The 22,167-nt window shown below is 45.2% G+C and overlaps 1 protein-coding gene across 1 annotated transcript in view; it reads right to left on the reverse strand.

Moving 5' to 3' along the window:
- Positions 1–3,317: 3,317 nt before the first annotated feature.
- The window catches only part of SLC26A3 (solute carrier family 26 member 3), a 67,473-nt gene continuing 48,623 nt past the window's right edge, over positions 3,318–22,167 (reverse strand). The window contains exons 18-20 of the mRNA XM_040414010.1: positions 5,209–5,354; positions 3,491–3,553; positions 3,318–3,341 (exon numbers count right to left, since the gene is read on the reverse strand). Coding sequence (XP_040269944.1) covers positions 3,318–3,341; positions 3,491–3,553; positions 5,209–5,354 — 233 coding nt within the window. The remainder of the gene's footprint in view (positions 3,342–3,490; positions 3,554–5,208; positions 5,355–22,167) is intronic.

A 22,167-nucleotide genomic window follows, 5' to 3' on the forward strand; every position in this document is an offset into this window, starting at 1 on the left:
AGAACCGGGATCAGCAGCAATGTGACAAAAAGAAAAATAGGTGTTTTGGGGGCTTTATTAATGTGTATAGTGCAGTCATACTAATTTCAAAATATAAAAAAGTATCTCAAAACCCCTTTATGGCCTACTTCACATGTCAGTATTTGATCGGGGATTTGCGGCAGTAATTGTGAGCCAAAACCAGGAGTGGAGCCTACAGCAGTGGCGTGCCCAGAGGAGAGGCGGGGGGCGGTGCGCTCTGGGTGCCGTGCGCCCTAGGTGCCGACTGAGCCGGCCCCCAGGGGGGTGCCAGAGCAGAAGCAATGAGCACTTCCATCAATACAGATGGAAGCACTCATTGCTTTTCCCTTTATAAGGTGCAGTACATCTTATAAAGGGAATACTAGTGAGCGCTTCCATAATGTAAGCGCTCACTAGTCTGCAGGAGGAGGAGGAGAGAAGCGCTGTACAGTACTGACCCCTCCTCCTGCTTGCTCTTCTTACGGCCGGTGCTGCTGTTTCCTGTCTGCCTGCAGCGTCAGGACATACAGAGTGCACTCTGACCTGCTGCTGCAGGAGGTCAGGTGACTGCAGCGCAGGCCCTGAGAAGAGAAGACAGCCAGGACAGGGAGAGTGGCGACAGGAGAGGTAAGTTACTTTATTATTTTACAGTCTGATCTGAGGTCTGATATGGAGGTCTAATGGGGGGTCTGAAGAGGTCTAATGGGGGTCTTGAGAGGTCTAATGGGGGTCTAGAGTGGTCTATGGGGGTATGGAGGTCTGACTGGGGGGGAAGGTCAGGAGGTCTGACTGGGGGTTAGAAGGTCTGATTGGGGGTCTGGAGCTCTAATGGGGGTCTAATTGGGGGTCTGGAGGTCTAATGGGGGTCTGGAGGTCTAATGGGGGGTCTAGAGGTCTACTTGGGGTCTGATTGGGGGTCTGGAGGTCTGACTGGGGGTATGGAGGTCTAATGGGGTCAGATATGGGGGTCTGGAGGTCTAACAGGGATCTGATTGGAGGTCTGACTGGGGGGTCTGGAGGTCTAATGGGAATCTGAAGGCCTAGTGGGAGTCTGGAGGTCTAATCAGGGTCTGGAGGTCTGATATGTAGGTCTGGTCTGAGATATGTGGGTCTGGAGGTCTAATGGGGGTCTTATATGGGGATCTTATCTGAGGTCTGATATTGAGTCAGGGTCTTACATGGAGGTCTAATAGGGGTCTTATCTGAGGTTTAAAACTGGGGTATTATATGTGGTCTGCCATAGAGGTCTAAAGGGGGTTTGGTCTGAGATTGGTGGATCTCATTTAGGGTTTTATATGGGGGTCCGATCTGAAAGGAAGGTGTTTTTTTTATTACTAGCGCACAATATAACGGGATGTTTTTGTACTGATGCATTATCTGTGTGGTAGCAGTATTTTCAGGGGGACTGTTTCTGCAGTAAAGTATTGGGAAGCACAATGGAAACAGTATTGGGGGTGGCAGGATGGGGTGTTGAGAAGGTGGGAGGATGGTGGAAAAGTAGGAAAGTAAAATGTCTGTTTTTTAAACTCTTCAGAGACGAGGCGCGGCTGAAAGAAGTCACCATGGTGGTCTGGTCTAACAGGAGAAGAAGAGGAAAGAGAATATCTACATCAGAGAGGAGACGCCACTGGATGTAAGAGGTATGTGGCGCTGTATTACCCTGTATGTTCTGTAGCACTGTATGTAATGCTTTCCAAGTATGTCTTTAAAGGGATTGTCGGCTTTTTTTTCTGTATGAGCGCTGCCTTCTCTGCTCTGTTTACCTGCTCACCACTGCAAATGCTACAGCGAGCAGGTGAACAGAACAGAGAAAGCAGCTCTCATATGAGCGCTGCCCTCTCTTCAAACAGCTGGGGGCACAGAGGGCATTACTACGATGGAGGGGGCACAGAGGGCATTACTAATATGAAGGGGGCACAATGGGCATTTCTACTATGGAGGGGGCACAGAGGCAGAGGGCATTACTACAATGAAGGGGGCACAGTGGGCATTATTACTGTGAAGGGGGCACAATAGGGGTTTCTACTATGGAGGGGACACAGAGGGCATTACTAGCACAGTGGGCGTTACTACTATTAAGGGGGCACAATGGGCATTATTACTGTGAAGGGGCAAAATAGGCATTATTACTATGAAGGGGGAACAATGGGAATTATTACTGTGAAGGGAACACAATGGGGATTATTACTGTGAAGGGGGGCACAATGGGGATTTCTACTATGGAGGGGACACAGAGGGCATTACTAGCATAGTGGGTATTACTACTATTAAGGGGACACAATGGGCATTATTACTGTGAAGGGGCACAGTGGGCATTATAACTATAAAGGGGGCACAATGGGGATTATTACTATTAAGGGAACACAATGGGGATTATTACTGTGAAGGGGGCACAATGGGGATTATTACTGTGAAGGGGGCACAATGTGGGCATAACTATTGTGAGAGGGCACCATGTGGGCATAACTACTGTGAGGGGGCACACATCTGTACAAAACTACTGTGAAGGTTGTACAATGAGTGCAATACTACTGTGAGAGGGTACAATCTTTTTAAAGTATTGGGGGGTGCCAGAGAAAGGACCCGCCCCGGGTGCCAAACACCCTATGCACGCCACTGGCCTACAGAGAGATAACAGCTCCTTTATAGGGGCCAACTTTGCAGGCAATTATCAGAAATTAACCGTTTGGTCTGAATAATTGTCTGATTGTGAAGGGGGCTGAGAGCTGCATTTACAGACCGCAATCATCATCTCTGTATGGGGATGAGCGATCATTCATTCCTATACAGATTAATTGTTTCTGGGCAGCAGATCCCTGTGTACGCAGGATGATCTGCTGCCCAGAAATTATTGTGGTGTCCACAACAACAATGCTTTCACACAATGATCGGTTGCATTTTTACACAAGGGCTCATGCACACGGCTGTAAGTGTTTTGTGGTCCCACAAAACATGAATACCGACTGAGTGCATGCAGCCATTTAATGCAGAAATGTCCTATCCTTGTCTGCAAAACGAGCAAGAATAGGACATGTTCTATTTTTTTTTGTGAGATAAATGAGTCCACATCAGATCCGCAAAAAACACAGATCGGATATGGACCAAAAATATGGTTGTGTACATGAGCCCTAAGTGTTTGTACCCAATACTAGGCAAAGGGCCTTAAAATACACCTGGTTTGGGGTCATAATAACTGATAGAAATCATTGACAGTGATGTGTGAACTAGGCCTAATGGTTTAGAGTTTTCCATCTGTCACTGTTTTCTTTTTTATTTACATGAGCCTATCCATATTCATCCACTGACAGGTACGATATCTAGAATTTTGTTTCATTTCCCACCTATAAAAAAAGAAAATGTTCAATTTTAGTGGTGAGTATTAAATTAATACATTGGCCCTGCTCTAGGAAAAGCAATATTACTACAGCCTATCTGGTAGCACATAGATGAGAATGTGTCCAAGGTAGATATACAGTAGGATGAAACTTACACTCAATCCACTGTAAATGTTTTGTCCAACACCTCCATTAATAAAGAAAAGATTGTCTGTTTCCTACAGTAAAAACAATAGAAAAGAGAACATGAAATTGATGTAATGGGTATCGTCTCATCGTTTTATCACAAAACATCAGAAATTTAAATGGAGATATCAATGCATGAACATCATATTTATGAAGCCAATCCTCTCTCATCACCACTTTTTCTGACACAACAACTAGATATTGTTGTGCATTGGGCAATTTGGCACATCTAAAACCATCGTGCCTATCACCAAAAATGCATGAATTAGCGAGGATGCTCCATTTTGCACCATAATTGAGACACAACTCTGTTACAAAATTACAATTTAAAGTAAGCCAATGAATAGTGTAGAGTTAGACAAAAGTTTGTAGCCATGCACCAGACTTATCATCCAGCCTGAACCTGTCCTCCAATCGAAGCCCCCGCAATAAAATTGTTGAGTTTCAATCAGTTGTTATGACAGCCTTGGGCCTTTTCAAGGCTCCCAGTTCTGTTATAGTGAGCTGTCTGCAGAGCTGTGCCTGAGGCATGGCCTGTCAGGCAGCCTATGAAGTTTCCGTAGACTGCAAAAGCATTTCATTGCAGTCTATGGTACAAGCGTTCAGAAATCGCACATTCAAGTCCCCTAAGGGCTCTTTCACATGAGCGGATGCCGTGTGTGGAATCCGCTGCATGAAAGACAGCCAAGCCCTGCTCTGGACAGCAGAGAAACGGAGCATTAACCTGATTGATAATGCTCCGTGCCTCTCTGTGATCTTTTTACTACAAAATCACGGTGACAACTTTATCTCACTGTGATTTTTGGAGGTCACAGAGAGGCACGGAGCATTATCAATCATGTTAATGCTCCGTTTCTCTGCTGTCCAGAGCGGGGCTTGGCTGTCTTTCACACCACGGATTCCACGGGGGGATACAAATTACACTAAAGTAAAAAAGTTTAAAAAACTGTAGAATTCAAATCATCCTACTTTCCAAATTTAATACACATACTACATATAAAAATAAACTATAAAAAATAAACATAATACTTATTGCTGCGTCCGAAAATGTCCAGGCTATTAGAACATATAGAATATATTTCTGCACAGTGAATGCTATAATAATAATAAAAATTTATGATTTGAAGTTTTTAGGTGCGGAATTGCAATTTTTTTCCAATTTCACCCCCAAAATAATTAATTCCCCCATTTTACTGTAAATGATATCATAAAATAAACACAGCCATTAAAAAATACTGTCGCTGCTCAGTAGCTGTGCTGTATTCATACGGTGCATGCTGCAGAATAATTGAATACAGTGATCCCTCAAGATACCGTACAATGGCCTCAGGGTACAATATTTTCAACATACAATGGTCTTTTCTGACCCACCAGACTCAACTTACAATGTCTCCGATCGATCTAGGCCACTTCTCTGGTAAAACACGTGTTTTCATTGATGGTTAGCAGCGATTCCTGACTATTATATGTAAGGAGTAAGGACTTGTTTTATCTGTCTTAGTTATCTGCTTATTTTTCTTAAATTTTCATTTTCTCTTATCTTGGATGACATTTTGGGGCTTTGGAACCGATTACTCAACTTACAATGGTTTCAACATTCAATGGTCCTCCTGGAACAAATTAATATTGTATCTTGAGGGACCTCTGTACCACTATAATGGGCTATTGTGTTACTAGAGGAGGGTACCTTGTGTATCCCACTTTTTAAAGCATGCTCCATGCCTTTTTTCTCCAGCACGTGTAGAACAGCATCATGGACAGTGAGAAAAAACATTGATGTTTGAATATCATCATCAAAAAATGAACTTTTCTTTAACTTCTCCACCACAGAACCTATTGGGTGCAAATATGTAGTTGTTATCATTCAAGTGAACAGTACATGACTCATGTTTAAATCATACTTTACTACTGAATCAGAAAGCTTGCTTAATTTTTGGAAATTGTAAAGAAAAAAATCCAAGGGACCACCACGTAACATAAATATATTGTGCAGCAAATGAGGAGCATATAAAAGGAATATATTAGAGCTAAAGAAATATATCTAACTAATTTATAAGAATATATGGTGATGTCTTTTTTTCTATATCGTCTATTTCATTAAGCTTGCGATGCTCAATTCTTGTGCTGATGTAGCTTTAAGATGCAGTTTGGAACTCTGTACCAAGTGATGCAACAGAAGGTAGTTTAGCGTTCAGCGGCTGTGCTTTGTGAGTTTGAATGGTTTCCTAGATGTCCTAGAGCAGTGGTGGCTAACCTACGGCACTCAAGCTGTGGTAAAACTACGACTCCCAGCATGCTCCATTCATTCTGAGAACAGCCAAGCAAGTTTACATCTTGGGAGTTGTAGTTTTACCACAGCTGGAGTGCCGGAAGTCAGCCATCACAGTCCTAGAGTTTGGATGGTCTTCTACTCCTAGATGCTTCCACTTCACAATAATATCACGTACGGTTCACCAGGTCAAATTTAGCAAAGCTGACCCATAATACTACCAATTTGTTTATGCATATTGCATGGCTGTGTGCTTGAATTTATGCAAGTGTTTGCAATTGGAATGTCTGAAACACCGGAACACCTAAACTCAATAAAAGTAATGTACACTTTTGACTGTACCATATAATGTAACGCCACTAAGAAATATGTATGTATGATGGCCACCAGAGTGCAGCATAACTCTATGCACAGTGCGGGAGAAATTGGTCAGGGTGGCAGTACTTACCAAAGTGATTTATTGCTCAGCAGTACAAGGGCCATGGGATTGTAGCATCTATGTGGGGAGATTTATCAAACTGGTGTAAAGTAGAACTGGTTTAGTTGCCCATAGCAACCAATCAGATTCCACCTTTCATTTTCCAAACAAGTTGTCAAAAATGAAAGGTGGAATCTGATTGGTAGCTATGAGCAACTAAGCCAGTTCTACTTTACACCAGTTTGATAAATGACCCCATGTATATTTACAGTATAGCATAACGCTGTGTGGACACTGTTTGGCTCTAAGTAGGTGAAGTGCATCAATTTATGGGCACTATGTAAGTAAACTATGACACCCTCAAGGCCATGTTTAGTTCTGTGAGTTGTATATTGTATAATGCTATTTTGGCAGTATGTCACTCTGGAAAGTGTAATTTGCATTATACAGGGCAATGTGTGTCTCTATATGGGTGCTGTATGCAACTGTCTAGTCGCCGCATTGCACTTTTTGAGCAACGTGTGCATTTATGCAGCTTATGTATGGCTTAAAAGTAGTATATTAATATAGAAAGGAGAGATTTTCATGATTCACGTTATTAAAATGCATCAGTTGATTCACCAGGATTCACTTTTGATAAAAAGAATAATTGATTGTCCCGTATTCTATGGACTAGTGATTTGGTAAATGAAGTAAAATCCCAACTCATCTCTTTAGGGTCAGAGAAAAGTGTCTATCCTTGCACCACATTTATCATCCAGCCTGAGCCCCTGTGATAAGTCTGGGGCAGGTCAAAGTCTGTCTAAGCCTGTGCCATCTTTAGATTTAGTAAATCTGGGCCACAGTTTCTATTACCAGAACACTATCTGAATACATTTGTGGGCTGCCCCTCCTACCCAGGGCATTTTTTCTCAGAGAAAAGGTGGTGGAACTCACCCCCCCTCCCCTGGCCATGCCCCTACCCACCCCCAGGACCTCCCCCTAAAACCGCCCATTTAGAGAACAGGGATGCAAGTAAAATTTGGGGGGGGCTATAAAGTCCAGCCCAGCAAAGAAACCCCCCAGATGGGGATGGCACTGTTAATGGGGGATCTGGGGATGGCACTGTTAATGGGGGATCTGGGGATGGCACTGTTAATGGGGTGGGGGATCTGTGGATGGCATCCACAGACCCCCCCACCCCATAACAGTGCCATCCACAGACCCCCCCCACCCCATAACAGTGCCATCCCCAGACCCCCCCACCCCATAACAGTGCCATCCACATACCCCCCCACCATAACAGTGCCATCCACAGACCCCCCCATCCCATAACAGTGCCATCCACAGACCCCCCCCACCCCATAACAGTGCCATCCACAGACCCCCCCCACCCCATAACAGTGCCATCCACAGACCCCCCCCACCCCATAACAGTGCCATCCACAGACCCCCCCACAACATAACAGTGCCATCCACAGACCCCCCCCCACCCCATAACAGTGCCATCCACAGACCCCCCCCACCCCATAACAGTGCCATCCACAGACCCCCCCACCCCATAACAGTGCCATCCACAGACCCCCCCACCCCATAACAGTGCCATCCACAGACCCCCCCACCCCATAACAGTGCCATCCACAGACCCCCCCACCCCATAACAGTGCCATCCACAGACCCCCCCACCCCATAACAGTGTCATCCACAGACCCCCCATTGCCGCTCCAGTACAGTTATAAAATGTGTAATTCAATTAATAATGATTCATGCTGCCCCCTCTGTAGTATAACATTCAATATATCCTACTCACAGGGCTACTGTTATATCGTAATGCAGGCCGGCCGGGCAGACGAGCGGCAGAGTGACTGACTGACGTCACGTGCCTGCGCCGCCTGCTTCATTCATAAAGTAGGCCGGGCAGGCACGTGACGTCAGTCAGTCAGTCACTCTGCCGCTCGTCTGCATTACGATATAACAGTAGCCCTGTGAGTAGGATATATTGAATGTTATACTACAGAGGGGGCAGCATGAATCATTATTAATTGAATTACACATTTTATAACTGTACTGGAGCGGCGGGGCGGAGCACAGTGAATGCACCGGCCCCCAGCTCCTCCTCCCAGTCCCTCCCCGCTGATACATCGCAGCCTGCGATGCTGGAGCATGGCAGGCTGCGATGTCAAAAGGTGGCGGAACGCCGTTCCGGTGCGTTCCGCCAGAAAAAAAGCCCTGCTCCTACCTCTCTAAGAAATTGAGGGATTGTTGTTAAGTTTTCCAGGGCTTCATTATAAGGACATAGACATTGACTCACAAGTGACCTCTACATGTGTATTACAAGCCTACAAAACTTTCAGGCCTCATGCATGTGTGGCCGTTCCATGCATTTGGAACAATTTGTGGTCCCCAATGCACGGGCAACATCTGTGCGGCAGCCGGGCCGGATAAAGACCCATTTAACTTGAATGGGTCTGTGATACGTCCGCGATACGTCCGCATCGTAAAAAAATAGAACATGTTTTGTTTTTTTAGGGTGTGGAGGCAAGGACAGAAACAACATGGAAGCACTCTGTAGTGCTTCTGTGGGCTTCCGTTCCACATCGCATCTCCCGGATTGCAGACCCATTCAAGTGAATGGGTCCGCATCCGCGATGCGGGGTGCACGCGGCCGGTGCCCGTGTATTGCGGACCTGCTGTTTGCGGGCCGCAATATGGCCACAGACGGACAACGGCCGTGTGCATGAGGCCTTAATCTGTGTAACTATCCCCATGTCAGAATCCTGCCAATGTCCCTATGTCTTGAGCGCAGACATGGGGGTCAATCACAAGAGCGGAGGCTGCGCTGTGAAAGCACTGAAAAAAAAAAAGGATTATTCAGCGTAGGATAAACAATCTTACACTTGTGGAACTATAGAATCCAGCAAGTGCTGTAACAAAAAAAGCATGCTCTCGAGTTTGTGGAACTAAATAGCTCAGCAAACACATATTCTACAAAAAGCATGCATTAGGCCTCTTTCACACGCGCGTCGTATGTGAGGGCCGTATAGGATGCGGGTGCGTTTGCGGGAAAATGCTTGATTCTTCAGAGCGAGTGCAAAGTGTTTTAATGCGTTTTGCACTCGCTGTCACGGAAGGTGTTACAGAAAACTAGAAGACACAAATGAAGATCCGACTGACTTGATCCAAAACTAAAGGAACCTACGGGTAAGCCCTGCGACAGCCCTAGCTCTCTCCCTTACTGCTCAGCCTATGCAAAAATCTCTATGGTAGATAATTGCATACCATCGTTCCTCGACTGTATGAAACCTGAACACCCTATAATAGTGAGGGGACACGACCACCGGCTCCCTACACTTAATACGGAGGGAGTCAGGGTCACCTCGGATCAAGCAAACAGGAAAACAAAGATAAATTAACAGACTTATCTGTAGAAGCATCAGTTGTAGCATCCAGCATGCACACACTCCAGGAAGTTGTATAAACCGCAAAGTGATGCAGTATGGTAGGGGATTTAAAGGGATGCAATCAGTGCAACTAGATGACAGCTTAGAGAGGGAAACGAGATGACAAAACGAAAGGAAAACAAAAGAACCTCAAGCAGGAGGTTCTGAAGAACGTCTGTCAGAGCTTCTCAGATGTCTGGCGGTGACAGTACCCCTCCTTCTACGAGTGGACTCCGGACACTCAGAGCCCACCTTCTCAGGATGGGACCTATGGAAAGCCTTGATGAGACGAGTGGCCTTAATGTCCGTCACTGGGACCCACATCCTCTCCTCAGGACCATAACCCTCCCAATGAACGAGGTACTGGAGAGAACCGCGGACAACACGAGAATCCACAATCCTAGAGACCTGAAATTCAAGATTTCCATCAACCACAATCTGAGGAGGAGGCAAAGAGGAGGGTACAATGGATTGGACATAAGGTTTTAATAGGGACTTATGAAAAACATTATGGATCTTCCAAGTCTGAGGAAGATCAAGACGGTAGGCAACAGGATTGATGACGGACAAGATTTTGTAAGGCCCAATAAACTTAGGACCCAACTTCCAGGAGGGAACCTTCAATTTGATATTCTTAGTAGACAACCACACCAGATCACCAACATTCAGGTCCGGACCAGGCAGACGTCTCTTATCCGCCACACGCTTATATCTCTCACTCATGCTCTTTAGATTATCCTGAATCTTTTGCCAAATAGATGATAAAGACGAGGAGAATCTCTCCTCATCAGGTAAACCAGAAGACCCCTCTCCAGAGAATGTCCCAAACTGCGGATGAAACCCATATGCACCAAAAAATGGTGACTTATCAGAGGACTCCTGACGACGGTTATTTAAAGCAAACTCAGCAAGGGAGAGAAAAGAACACCAATCCTCCTGATTCTCCGCCACAAAACAGCGCAGATATGTTTCCAGATTCTGATTGACGCGCTCCGTCTGGCTATTCGACTGCGGGTGGAAAGCAGAAGAGAATGACAACCGAACTCCCAAGCGAGAACAGAAAGCCTTCCAGAATCTGGAAACAAACTGCGTGCCCCTATCAGAGACTATGTCTGAAGGAATGCCATGCAATTTGACAATGTGATCAATAAATGCCTGCGCCAGCGTCTTAGCATTGGGCAACCCAGGAAAAGGAATGAAATGCGCCATTTTGCTAAAACGGTCCACCACCACCAGAATCACAGTCTTCCCCGAGGAACGAGGCAGGTCCGTAATGAAGTCCATGGACAGATGTGTCCAAGGACGGGAAGGAATGGGTAACGGGAGGAGAGGAACTGATGGCCGTGAATGAGGGACTTTGGCACAAGCGCAGGTCTCGCAGGCTGCCACAAAACCCTCAACCGACTTACGAAGCGCCGGCCACCAGAATCTCCAAGCGATGAGATCCACTGTGGCTCTACCCCCCCGGGTGCCCAGCAAGGACAGTATCGTGGTGCTCCTTAAAAACCTTGCGTCTTAAAGCGAGAGGCACAAACAACCTCCCAGGAGGACAAATATCAGGAGCCTCTGCCTGGGCTGCCTGAACCTCTGCCTCCAATTCAGGATAAAGAGCAGAGACCACCACACCTTCAGCCAAAATGGGACCCAGGTCTTCAAAATTCCCACCTCCCGGAAAACAACGTGACAGGGCATCCGCCTTCACATTCTTAACCCCAGGGCGGAACGTGACAACAAAATTAAACATTGAAAAGAACAAAGACCATCTGGCCTGTCTCGGGTTCAGACGCTTGGCTGACTCCAAGTAGGCCAGATTCTTATGGTCGGTAAACACGGTAATAGGGTGTTTGGCTCCCTCTAGCCAATGGCACCATTCCTCAAAAGCTAACTTGATGGCCAACAACTTCCTATCTCCCACATCGTAATTTCTCTCAGCGGAGGAGAGTTTCTTAAAGAAAAAGGCACACGGTCGCCATTTGGCAGGAGAGGGACCCTGAGACAAGACCGCACCCACCTCAGAAGTGTCCACCCTTAACTATGAAGGGCAGAGAGATATCAGGTTGTACCAAGATGGGAGCGGAAGCAAAACTCTCCTTGACACTAGAAAAGGCCTTACGCGCCTCTACCGACCAGGAGAAAAATTCTACCCCCTTTCTAGTCATATCAGTGAGTGGTTTAACAACAGAGGAATAATTCAAAATAAACTTCCTGTAATAATTGGCAAAACCCAAAAAACGCATCAGCGCCTTCTGATTCTCAGGAAGCTCCCACTCAAGCACAGCGCAGACCTTCTCGGGGTCCATGCGAAAACCAGAAGCGGATAGAAGAAACCCCAGAAATTTAATTTCTGGAACCGCAAACACACATTTTTCCAGTTTAGCGTACAATTTATTCTCCCGCAGGATGAGCAAGACCTGACGTAGGTGGTCCTTATGAGTTTTGAAATCAGGAGAAAAAAAATCAAAATGTCATCTAGATACACTAGTACAAATTTCCCCATTAAATGATAAAAAATGCTGTTCACAAAATGCTGAAAGACGGCTGGAGCATTCATCAAACCAAAAGGCATAACCAAATTCTCAAAATGGCCCTCAGGGGTATTGAAGGCCGTCTTCCATTCGTCTCAATCTCTGACCCTGACCAGGTTGTATGCCCCTCTTAGATCCAACTTGGAAAAAACTTTAGCCCCAACAATCTGGTTAAACAGGTCCGGGATCAGAGGAAGCGGATATGGGTCATGAATTGTGATACTGTTCAGCTCCCTGAAATCCAGACATGGTCTTAAAGAACCAATCTTTTTTCTTAACCAAAAAAACCCAGCGGCAACAGGTGACTTCGAGGGTCGTATGTGTCGCTTTCTCAGGCTCTCAGAGATATAAGCACGCATAGCGACCCTTTCAGGTTGGGAGAGATTGTATAAACGAGATTTAGGCAGCTTGGCGCCTGGGATGAGATTAATAGGGCAATCGTACTCCCGGTGAGGGGGCAGCTCCTGAACACCACTCTCAGAAAACACATCTGAAAATTCTGAGAGAAAAGATGGTACAGTCTTAGTAGAAACCTCTGAAACAGATGTCGTGAGGCAATTCTCTCTGCAAAAGTCACTCCAACCATTTATTTGCCTCGCTTGCCAATCAATGGTGGGGTTATGTTTAGTGAGCCTGGGTAGCCCCAATACTAGAGGAGTAGGCAACCCGCTTAGGATGAAACATGACACATCCTCAACATGAGTATCACTCACAATCAAATGGATATTGTGAACTATGCCCTTTAACGATTTCTGAGAAAGTGGAGCAGAATCTATAGCAAAAACAGGTATATCCTTTCCCAAAGTGCATACCTGGAAACCATGTGTTATAGCAAATTGATTATCAATGAGATTGACAGCTGCTCCACTATGTACAAAAATCTCACAAAAAATGTTCTTGCTCTCTAGCGCCACCCTGGCAGGTAGGACAAAACGGGAACTACAAGCAAACGGAAAACCTTCAATTTCCGCATCAACCTTGCCAATAGTAACAGATGGAACGTTTTTAGAGGATTTTTTTCTTTTTGTTTCTTTATTGCTCCCAAAACACTGCCTGAATCTCCTAGAGGGACAAACATTTGCCAAATGATTTATACCTCCACAACAGAAACAAACCCTCCTCTGAGAGCTGAATCTTCTATTGTCAGAGGCAAGCAAACCCAGCTGCATGGGCTCCTGCTCAGAGGGGATTGAGAGAGACTGAGACCCCTGCGCACTGAAAGAGACCGCCGCACTGTCCTTGGAGTAAGTATGACAGGAAGGAGTGATCTCTCCTCTCTCTCTAAGACACCTGTCAATACGAACGGCCCGAGACATGACAGTGTCCAAGGAGGTAGGTCTCTCATGAAAGGCAAATGCATCTTTCAATCCCTCTGAAAGACCATGGCAAAATTGACTTCGGAGTGCAGCATCATTCCAACCAGTATCAGCTGACCATCTTCGAAATTCTGAACAGTATATCTCTGCGGACTGTTTACCCTGGCATTAAAGACGTAGTCTAGACTCAGCAAGAGCAATATGATCCAGATCATATATCTGACCCAGGGCTAAAAAAAAATCATCCACTGAACGGAGGGGCCGTGCCCCCACCGGCAGCGAAAAGGCCCAAGACTGAGCGTTATCCCTGAGCAGCGAGATGATGATCCCCACCCTCTGCTCCTCATCACCAGAGGAATGGGGAAGTAGGCAAAAATGGAGTTTGCAAGCCTCTCTAAACCAAACAAAATTCTCACTACCCTCGGAGAACGTATCCGGGAGCGAGATCTTAGGCTCAGAACAAACTCCATGAACGCAAGCTGAACCGGTCACCTGAAACTGAGATACAGTTTTACGGAGATCTGCTACCTCCAATGAAAGACCCTGCATGTGTTCAGTCAAAAGTGAAACCGGATCCATGCTTGAGACGGTTTTTGGCGGTTTATAATGTCACGGAAGGTGTTACAGAAAACTAGAAGACAAATGAAGATCCGACTGGCTTAATCCAAAACCAAGGAACCTACGGGTAAGCCCTGTGACAGCCCTAGCTCTCTCCCTTACTGCTCAGCCTATGCAAAGATCTCTATGGTAGATAATTGCATACCCTCGTTCCTCGACTGTATGAAACCTGAACACCCTATAATAGTGAGGGGACATGACCACCGGCTCCCTACACTTAATACAGAGGGAGTCAGGGTCACCTCGGATCAAGCAAACAGGAAAACAAAGATAAATGAACAGACATATCTGTAGAAGCATCAGTTGTAGCATCCAGCATGCACACACTCCAGGAAGTTGTATAAACCGCAAAGTGATGCAGTATGGGAGGGGATTTAAAGGGATGCAATCAGTGCAACTAGATGACAGCTGAGAGAGGGAAACGAGATTACAAAACGAAAGGAAAACAAAAGAACCTCAAGCAGGAGGTTCTAAAGAACGTCTGTCAGGGCTTCTCAGATGTCTGGCGGTGACACTCGCGTGAGAAAAATCGGCATGTTTGGTACCAAGACCCGAACCCGGACTTCGTCACAGAAGTTCGGGTTTGGGATCGGTGTTGTGTAAATTTTTTTATTTTACCATGGTTATAAGGGGAAATAATAGCATTCTTAATACAGAATGCTAAGTAAATTAGGGATGGAGGGGTTAACTAAAATAAAAAAAATAATTAAACTCACCTTATCCACTTGTTTGCGCTGCCCAGCTTCTCTTCTTTCTTCTTCTTTGATGACCTGGGAGAAAAGGACCTTTGGTGACGTCACTGCGCACATCACATGGTCCATCACCATCCTATCCGGCCCTCACACGCGACGCCCGTGTGAAAGATGCCTTAGAAACTCTGGATCTGCTATACGCTGACACAGAATTTGTAATGCCATAATCATTAGCAGTTATGAAACCACTACGGGAATTGCTGGGCGAATTTAAGATCTGTCCTATTCTATGACAGCTATAGATTACAGTGGTACAGTAACTACTGCAAACTACAACCTTTGCAGCATGGTGAGCTAAATATATAAACACTATTGATAGATATATTGATTCTATATTGAAACTACTTTACTTATTATAAAGTAACAGCAGACTTTTGGTATGGAAGTATATTGTGGACTATTATCACTTTTAGCACTGGTCATAAATAAGTGGAGTACATTCATTTGCTGCTAGGGCCCAGCGGCAGGTTTTATAGCTCTGAATTTGGACTGCACAGGTGTACTTACACCAACGGCCTATAACAATTATTTTTAAACCATACTTAGGCTAGTTTCACACTAGCGTTTGGGAGAACTGTCAGGCTCTCATTAACTGTCCGGTCTCATTAACTATAATGGGGAACAGCAGAGATTCAGCCGCAACCCGGTAAATTTATATAAATCACAGAAAAAAATGTGACGCATTGCATTACACTGCGTGCAGAATTATTAGGCAAATGAGTATTTTGACCACATCATCCTCTTTATGCATGTTGTCCTACTCCAAGCTGTATAGGCTCGAAAGCCTACTACCAATTAAGCATATTAGGTGATGTGCATCTCTGTAATGAGAAGGGGTGTGGTCTAATGACATCAACACCCTATATTAGGTGTGCATAATTATTAGGCAACTTCCTTTCCTTTGGCAAAATGGGTCAAAAGAAGGACTTGACAGGCTCAGAAAAATCAAAAATAGTGAGATATCTTGCAGAGGGATGCAGCACTCTTAAAATTGCAAAGCTTCTGAAGCGTGATCATCGAAACAATCAAGCGTTTCATTCAAAATAGTCAACAGGGTCGCAACAAGCGTGTGGAAAAACCAAGGCGCAAAATAACTGCCCATGAACTGAGAAAAGTCAAGCGTGCAGCTGCCAAGATGCCACTTGCCACCAGTTTGGCCATATTTCAGAGCTGCAACATCACTGGAGTACCCAAAAGCACAAGGTGTGCAATACTCAGAGACATGGCCAAGGTAAGAAAGGCTGAAAGACGACCACCACTGAACAAGACACACAAGCTGAAACGTCAAGACTGGGCCAAGAAATATCTCAAGACTGATTTTTCTAAGGTTTTATGGACTGATGAAATGAGAGTGAGTCTTGATGGGCCAGATGGATGGGCCCGTGGCTGGATTGGTAAAGGGCAGAGAGCTCCAGTCCGACTCAGACGCCAGCAAGGTGGAGGTGGAGTACTGGTTTGGGCTGGTATCATCAAAGATGAGCTTGTGGGGCCTTTTCGGGTTGAGGATGGAGTCAAGCTCAACTCCCAGTCCTACTGCCAGTTTCTGGAAGACACCTTCTTCAAGCAGTGGTACAGGAAGAAGTCTGCATCCTTCAAGAAAAACATGATTTTCATGCAGGACAATGCTCCATCACACGCGTCCAAGTACTCCACAGCGTGGCTGGCAAGAAAGGGTATAAAAGAAGAAAATCTAATGACATGGCCTCCTTGTTCACCTGATCTGAACCCCATTGAGAACCTGTGGTCCATCATCAAATGTGAGATTTACAAGGAGGGAAAACAGTACACCTCTCTGAACAGTGTCTGGGAGGCTGTGGTTGCTGCTGCACGCAATGTTGATGGTGAACAGATCAAAACACTGACAGAATCCATGGATGGCAGGCTTTTGAATGTCCTTGCAAAGAAAGGTGGCTATATTGGTCACTGATTTGTTTTTGTTTTGTTTTTGAATGTCAGAAATGTATATTTGTGAATGTTGAGATGTTATATTGGTTTCACTGGTAAAAATAAAAAATTGAAATGGGTATATATTTGTTTTTTGTTAAGTTGCCTAATAATTATGCACAGTAATAGTCACCTGCACACACAGATATCCCTCGAAAATAGCTAAAACTAAAAACAAACTAAAAACTACTTCCAAAAATATTCAGCTTTGATATTAATGAGTTTTTTGGGTTCATTGAGAACATGGTTGTTGTTCAATAATAAAATTAATCCTCAAAAATACAACTTGCCTAATAATTCTGCACTCCCTGTAGTTGTCCTGCTATGCGGTTGTGTGGAAGCTTGGCTGTGAGCTGGATTACATCACCTTCAGACCTTGTTCACACCATAGGTAGCTTAGTGGTATGACCCCTTGCCATGCTGAGTGACCGTGACGTGGTGCATGATGGGCTCAGATATTTTCCTGACAGGAATATATTGGCAAAAGTCTCAGCTTTTAATATCTGCATTTATGACTAGCCAGTATAGTCAGTGGCATATCCGTTTGGTGCATTTTTTCTGTGATTTATATGATTATATTTTTATCCACACAATGCTCCGTATTGTGTAGGATGCCTTTGTGGTGCATGTGGACCGCGCCGACATCCTCCACCGTATGCATTTTTTTGCTGGGGATAGTCGTTTGCTGCGGTCCACATGCGGTGGGCTGCTCCCCCAATGAAAAACACGCTACAGTGTTAGGGGTTGAGCAGCTCCCCCAGATTTGCCACTATATTTCTGTGTTTACAACCCGGTAAATTTGCCCAGAATCGGTCAAATACCACTGCGCGCCCTGCCAGAACAGTCTGTTTACAAATGCCTGATTAGGCAAGAAAACCTATCTTGACCCAGGTTTTAAAACTTCACTTTTATTAGTATAGTTCTAAAAAGATATATATATTTTTTATATTATAGATGGATGCAACATGCACCCTTTATTGAACTGAAACAACCTAGGAATGAAAAATAAAAAATACAATGCACCTCAACTCTATTAGTGAAGATACTGCACTAAATTAAAGGGAGAGAGATGTGCACTCTCTCTCAATGGTTGTCCCTTATAAACAAAGTCCTGCTGTAGCACACTGCCATCACACCGTCCGCATTGATGCTTCACACTGAAAATGATGTTTAGACAGCCTACTGAAGTGGTGTGAGAGCAAAACACAAACCACTATGTGTGTGTTACATTGGTTGTGGACTTGGTTCACAAGCTAGATTGGCTGAACCGCACCAGGGATTCAGTGTCCAGCAACATGTGCCACAGTGCACTGAAAATTTGAACTACACCAACACCATCACCGTTAGGTATTGGTAACAATGAAGAGGTGCAGAGCAGTTAAAATCTAAGACTGCCCCCCGACATGTTTCGCCAGAATTCTGGCTTCTTCAGGGGCAAATGGCCTGCCGGATCTCCTGGTGTGAAAGTAGCTTATTCATTTCATTGTCATTGTTCCTATGGTATCAGGCTCCTAACCAGGGTACTTGGCATTCTTATACATTTTATACCATTCTATTGTATGTCATTAAAGGGGTTGTCGGAGTTATAAATAAAATATATATAGCACTGTAAATCTGATGGTCAGCAATATACACTGCTCAAAAAAATAAAGGGAACACAAAAATAACACATCCTAGATCTGAGTTAGGCTTCGTTCACATCACCGTTCTGGCTTTCAGTTCTCCTGCTCCGTCTAGGAGCAGGAGAATGGAAAGGACGGAAAAGGCACATAACTGATGCCAAACTGAGTCAAACGGAGCCCTTAGGACCCCATAGATTATAATGGGGTCTGTTATGTTTCCGCTCAGAAGATGATTTAAGCGGAAACAAAAGTCCTGCATGCACAACTTTTGTCTCCGCTTAAAAATCATCTTCTGAGCGGAAACATAACAGACCCCATTATAGTCTATGGGGTCCTTAGGCTCCGTTTGACTCAGTTTGGCGTCAGTTATGTGCCTTTTCCATCCTTTCCGTTCTCCTGCTCCTAGACGGAGCAGGAGAACGGAAAGCCAGAGCGGTGATGTGAACGAAGCCTTAATTAAATATTCTTCTGAAATACTTTGTTCTTTACATAGTTGAATGTGCTGACAACAAAATCACACAAAAATAAAAAAATGGAAATCAAATTTTTCAACCCATGGAGGTCTGGATTTGGAGTCACACTCAAAATTAAAGTGGAAAAACACACTACAGGCTGATCCAACTTTGATGTAATGTCCTTAAAACAAGTCAAAATGAGGCTCAGTAGTGTGTGTGGCCTCCACGTGCCTGTATGAACCCTCTACAACTCCTGTGCATGCTCCTGATGAGGTGGCGGACGGTCTCCTGAGGGATCTTCTCCCAGACCTGGACTAAAGCATCTGCCAACTCCTGGACAGTCTGTGGTGCCACGTGACGTTGGTGGATAGAGCGAGACATTATGTCCCAGATGTGCTCAATTGGATTCAGGTCTGGGGAACGGGCGGGCCAGTCCATAGCATCAATGCCTTCGTCTTGCAGGAACTACTGACACACTCCAGCCACATGAGGTCTAGCATTGTCTTGCATTAGGAGGAACCCAGGGCCAACCGCACCAGCATATGGTCTCACAAGGGGTCTGAGGATCTCATCTCGGTACCTAATGGCAGTCAGGCTACCTCTGGCGAGCACATGGAGGGCTGTGCGGCCCTCCAAAGAAATGCCACCCCACACCATTACAGACTTAATGCCAAACCGGTCATGCTGGAGGATGTTGCAGGCAGCAGAATGTTCTCCACGGCGTCTCCAGACTCTGTCACATCTGTCACATGTGCCCAGTGTGAACCTTCTTTCATCTGTGAACAGCACAGGGCGCCAGTGGCGAATTTGCCAATCTTGGTGTTCTCTGGCAAATGCCAAACGTCCTGCACGGTGTTGGGCTGTAAGCACAAACCCCACCTGTGGACGTCGGGCCCTCATATCACCCTCATGGAGTCTATTTCTGACCGTTTGAGCAGACACATGCACATTTGTGGCCTGCTGGAGGTCATTTTGCAGGGCTCTTGCAGTGCTCCTCCTGTCCCTCCTTGCACAAAGGCGGAGGTAGCGGTCCTGCTGCTGGGTTGTTGCCCTCCTACGGCCTCCTCCACGTCTCCTGATGTACTGGCCTGTCTCCTGGTAGCGCCTCCATGCTCTGGACACTACCCTGACAGACACAGCAAACCTTCTTGCCACAGCTCGCATTGATGTGCCATCCTGGATAAGCTGCACTACCTGAGCCACTTGTGTGGGTTGTAGACTCCGTCTCATGCTACCACTAGAGTAAAAGCACCGCCAGCATTCAAAAGTGACCAAAACATCAGCCAGGAAGCATAGGAACTGAGAAGTGGTCTGTGGTCACCACCTGCAGAACCACTCCTTTATTGGGGGTGTCTTGCTAATTGCCTATAATTTCCACCTGTTGTCTATCCCATTTGAACAACAGCATGTGAAATTGATTGTCACTCAGTGTTGCTTCCTAAGTGGACAGTTTGATTTCACAGAAGTGTGATTGACTTGTAGTTACATTGTGTTGTTTAAGTGTTCCCTTTATTTTTTTGAGCAGTGTATAACTGAGCTAAGCAAGTTTTTGGCATTTCAACGGTTCTCTTCTGGCCCTTTGTTTACCTGAAATAACAACAATCTCTGCCCCTCCCCCTGCTCTGCTAAGGGAGTGAATACAAGTCCTGCCCTGATGTGACATGTCTGCCTGCTAGGAGACTCAGCAGAATGTTGTATGTGTAGGACTACAAGTCCCAGCTGTACAAAGATACTGCTGATACACACAGGATCTTTCCCCTATCTGTTCTTGTGCAATGCTCTGCAGAACTCCTGTCAGCTCCTGTGCCCAGCATTTATCTCCTCACTGCCTGCAGCTACTCAGTAAAGCCTTCAGCCCTGAGTCTGTGCAGCTGAAGGGGTTAAGAATCTAGGGAGAGAGCACTAAGCAGCAGTCGGCATTGCAGGTGGGCGTGGCCAGCAAAGTGACGTCTCGTGTACAGCCTCATATCTGCTCTTTCAGGCTCGTGCACGAAACATCATCAGAGCAGGGAGAGAAGCTGACATCACAGGTCATGTAGTCTTAAAAACCATGGGCGAATCTAAATTCCCCTCGGTCATGAGGGGAATAAAGAAAACAAGAGGGATGAGGGGGCACACAATAGGATAGTACGTTCAACACAAAATAAATTGATTGAAAGATAAAGGTGCTCACCTTTTTAGGGTTGTGCTAAAGATAGACACAACTCTGTTGTAGACTTGTAAAGATATAGACCCTTTAAATCCAGGAATGCAGCCGCAGAAGGAATTTCTTTGGGATCGGATGCCCAATCCCCCAGGTGTAGTATAATTTATGTATTAAAACAACTATTTTCCAGCACTAAAATGGGTACTTCTGTCTCAGGCCGTGAAGAGAGGGTCACATGACCGCCTCTCTGCGATCACATGATAGAGGCGGGCCTTGGCTACCGATAGTGTTCCCAACATTCAGATGTATGCATTGTGCTTTCTGCAGATGCACATAAGCGTCCCTGTTTCTATGGTCTCACAAGTTTTGCGATCACATGACCTTCCTGCCTCCCAAGCGATGTAGGGCAACAGAGCGCATGCGCTAGCGCTCTGACGTCAGGAAAACCCTCTGCCAGCCCGCCTCTATCACATGATCGCAGAGAGGCGGTCATGTGACCCTCTCTTCCTGGCCTGAGACTCCTTTCATTAGTTTTATATATTTCTTAATATCGTTTTAACTGATATACTAGTAGATTAACTTTGTAACACAGAAGTACCCATTTTAGTGCTAGAAAATAGCTGTTTTAATACATACATACTACTACACCTGGGGCTAGACCCTCCCACTTGTGGGCAGCCCACAGGTACTTCGTTTTCTGGTGTTTTTTTACACATATAAACTAGCATTAGCCAGATGTTTATATACTATTACCTAATAACCTGATGAAGGGGACATTTTGAGCCCCGAAACGCATTGTTCTATGTACATATGGTATTTATGAAATAAAGATGATTCATCTACAAAGACCTGCTTAACCAGTGATTTTGCGCCTTACCAGAACTTCCTTTCCTATAACAGGTCGTGTGACCCTCAGTGAAATCTGAGAAAGGAGCAACTACAGATGCAGTAAGTGCATGGTAAAGCGGTTACATTTGCCTAGTTAGAAACATACAAAGAACAAAAAAAAAAAACTCTGACAACCCCTTTAACATATTCCATTCCATCTTTTGTCTGGGTGAGCCACTTTTCTGTTCAAGGCTACATAAAGAATTTATATACATATAATTAGTATTATTTGTTACCATACTCCCCATCTACAGCCAAAACCTTATTTGTTTTT

The sequence above is a fragment of the Bufo bufo genome, chromosome 1 (assembly GCF_905171765.1).
Source record: "Bufo bufo chromosome 1, aBufBuf1.1, whole genome shotgun sequence".
NCBI classification, from domain to species: Eukaryota; Metazoa; Chordata; class Amphibia; order Anura; family Bufonidae; genus Bufo; species Bufo bufo.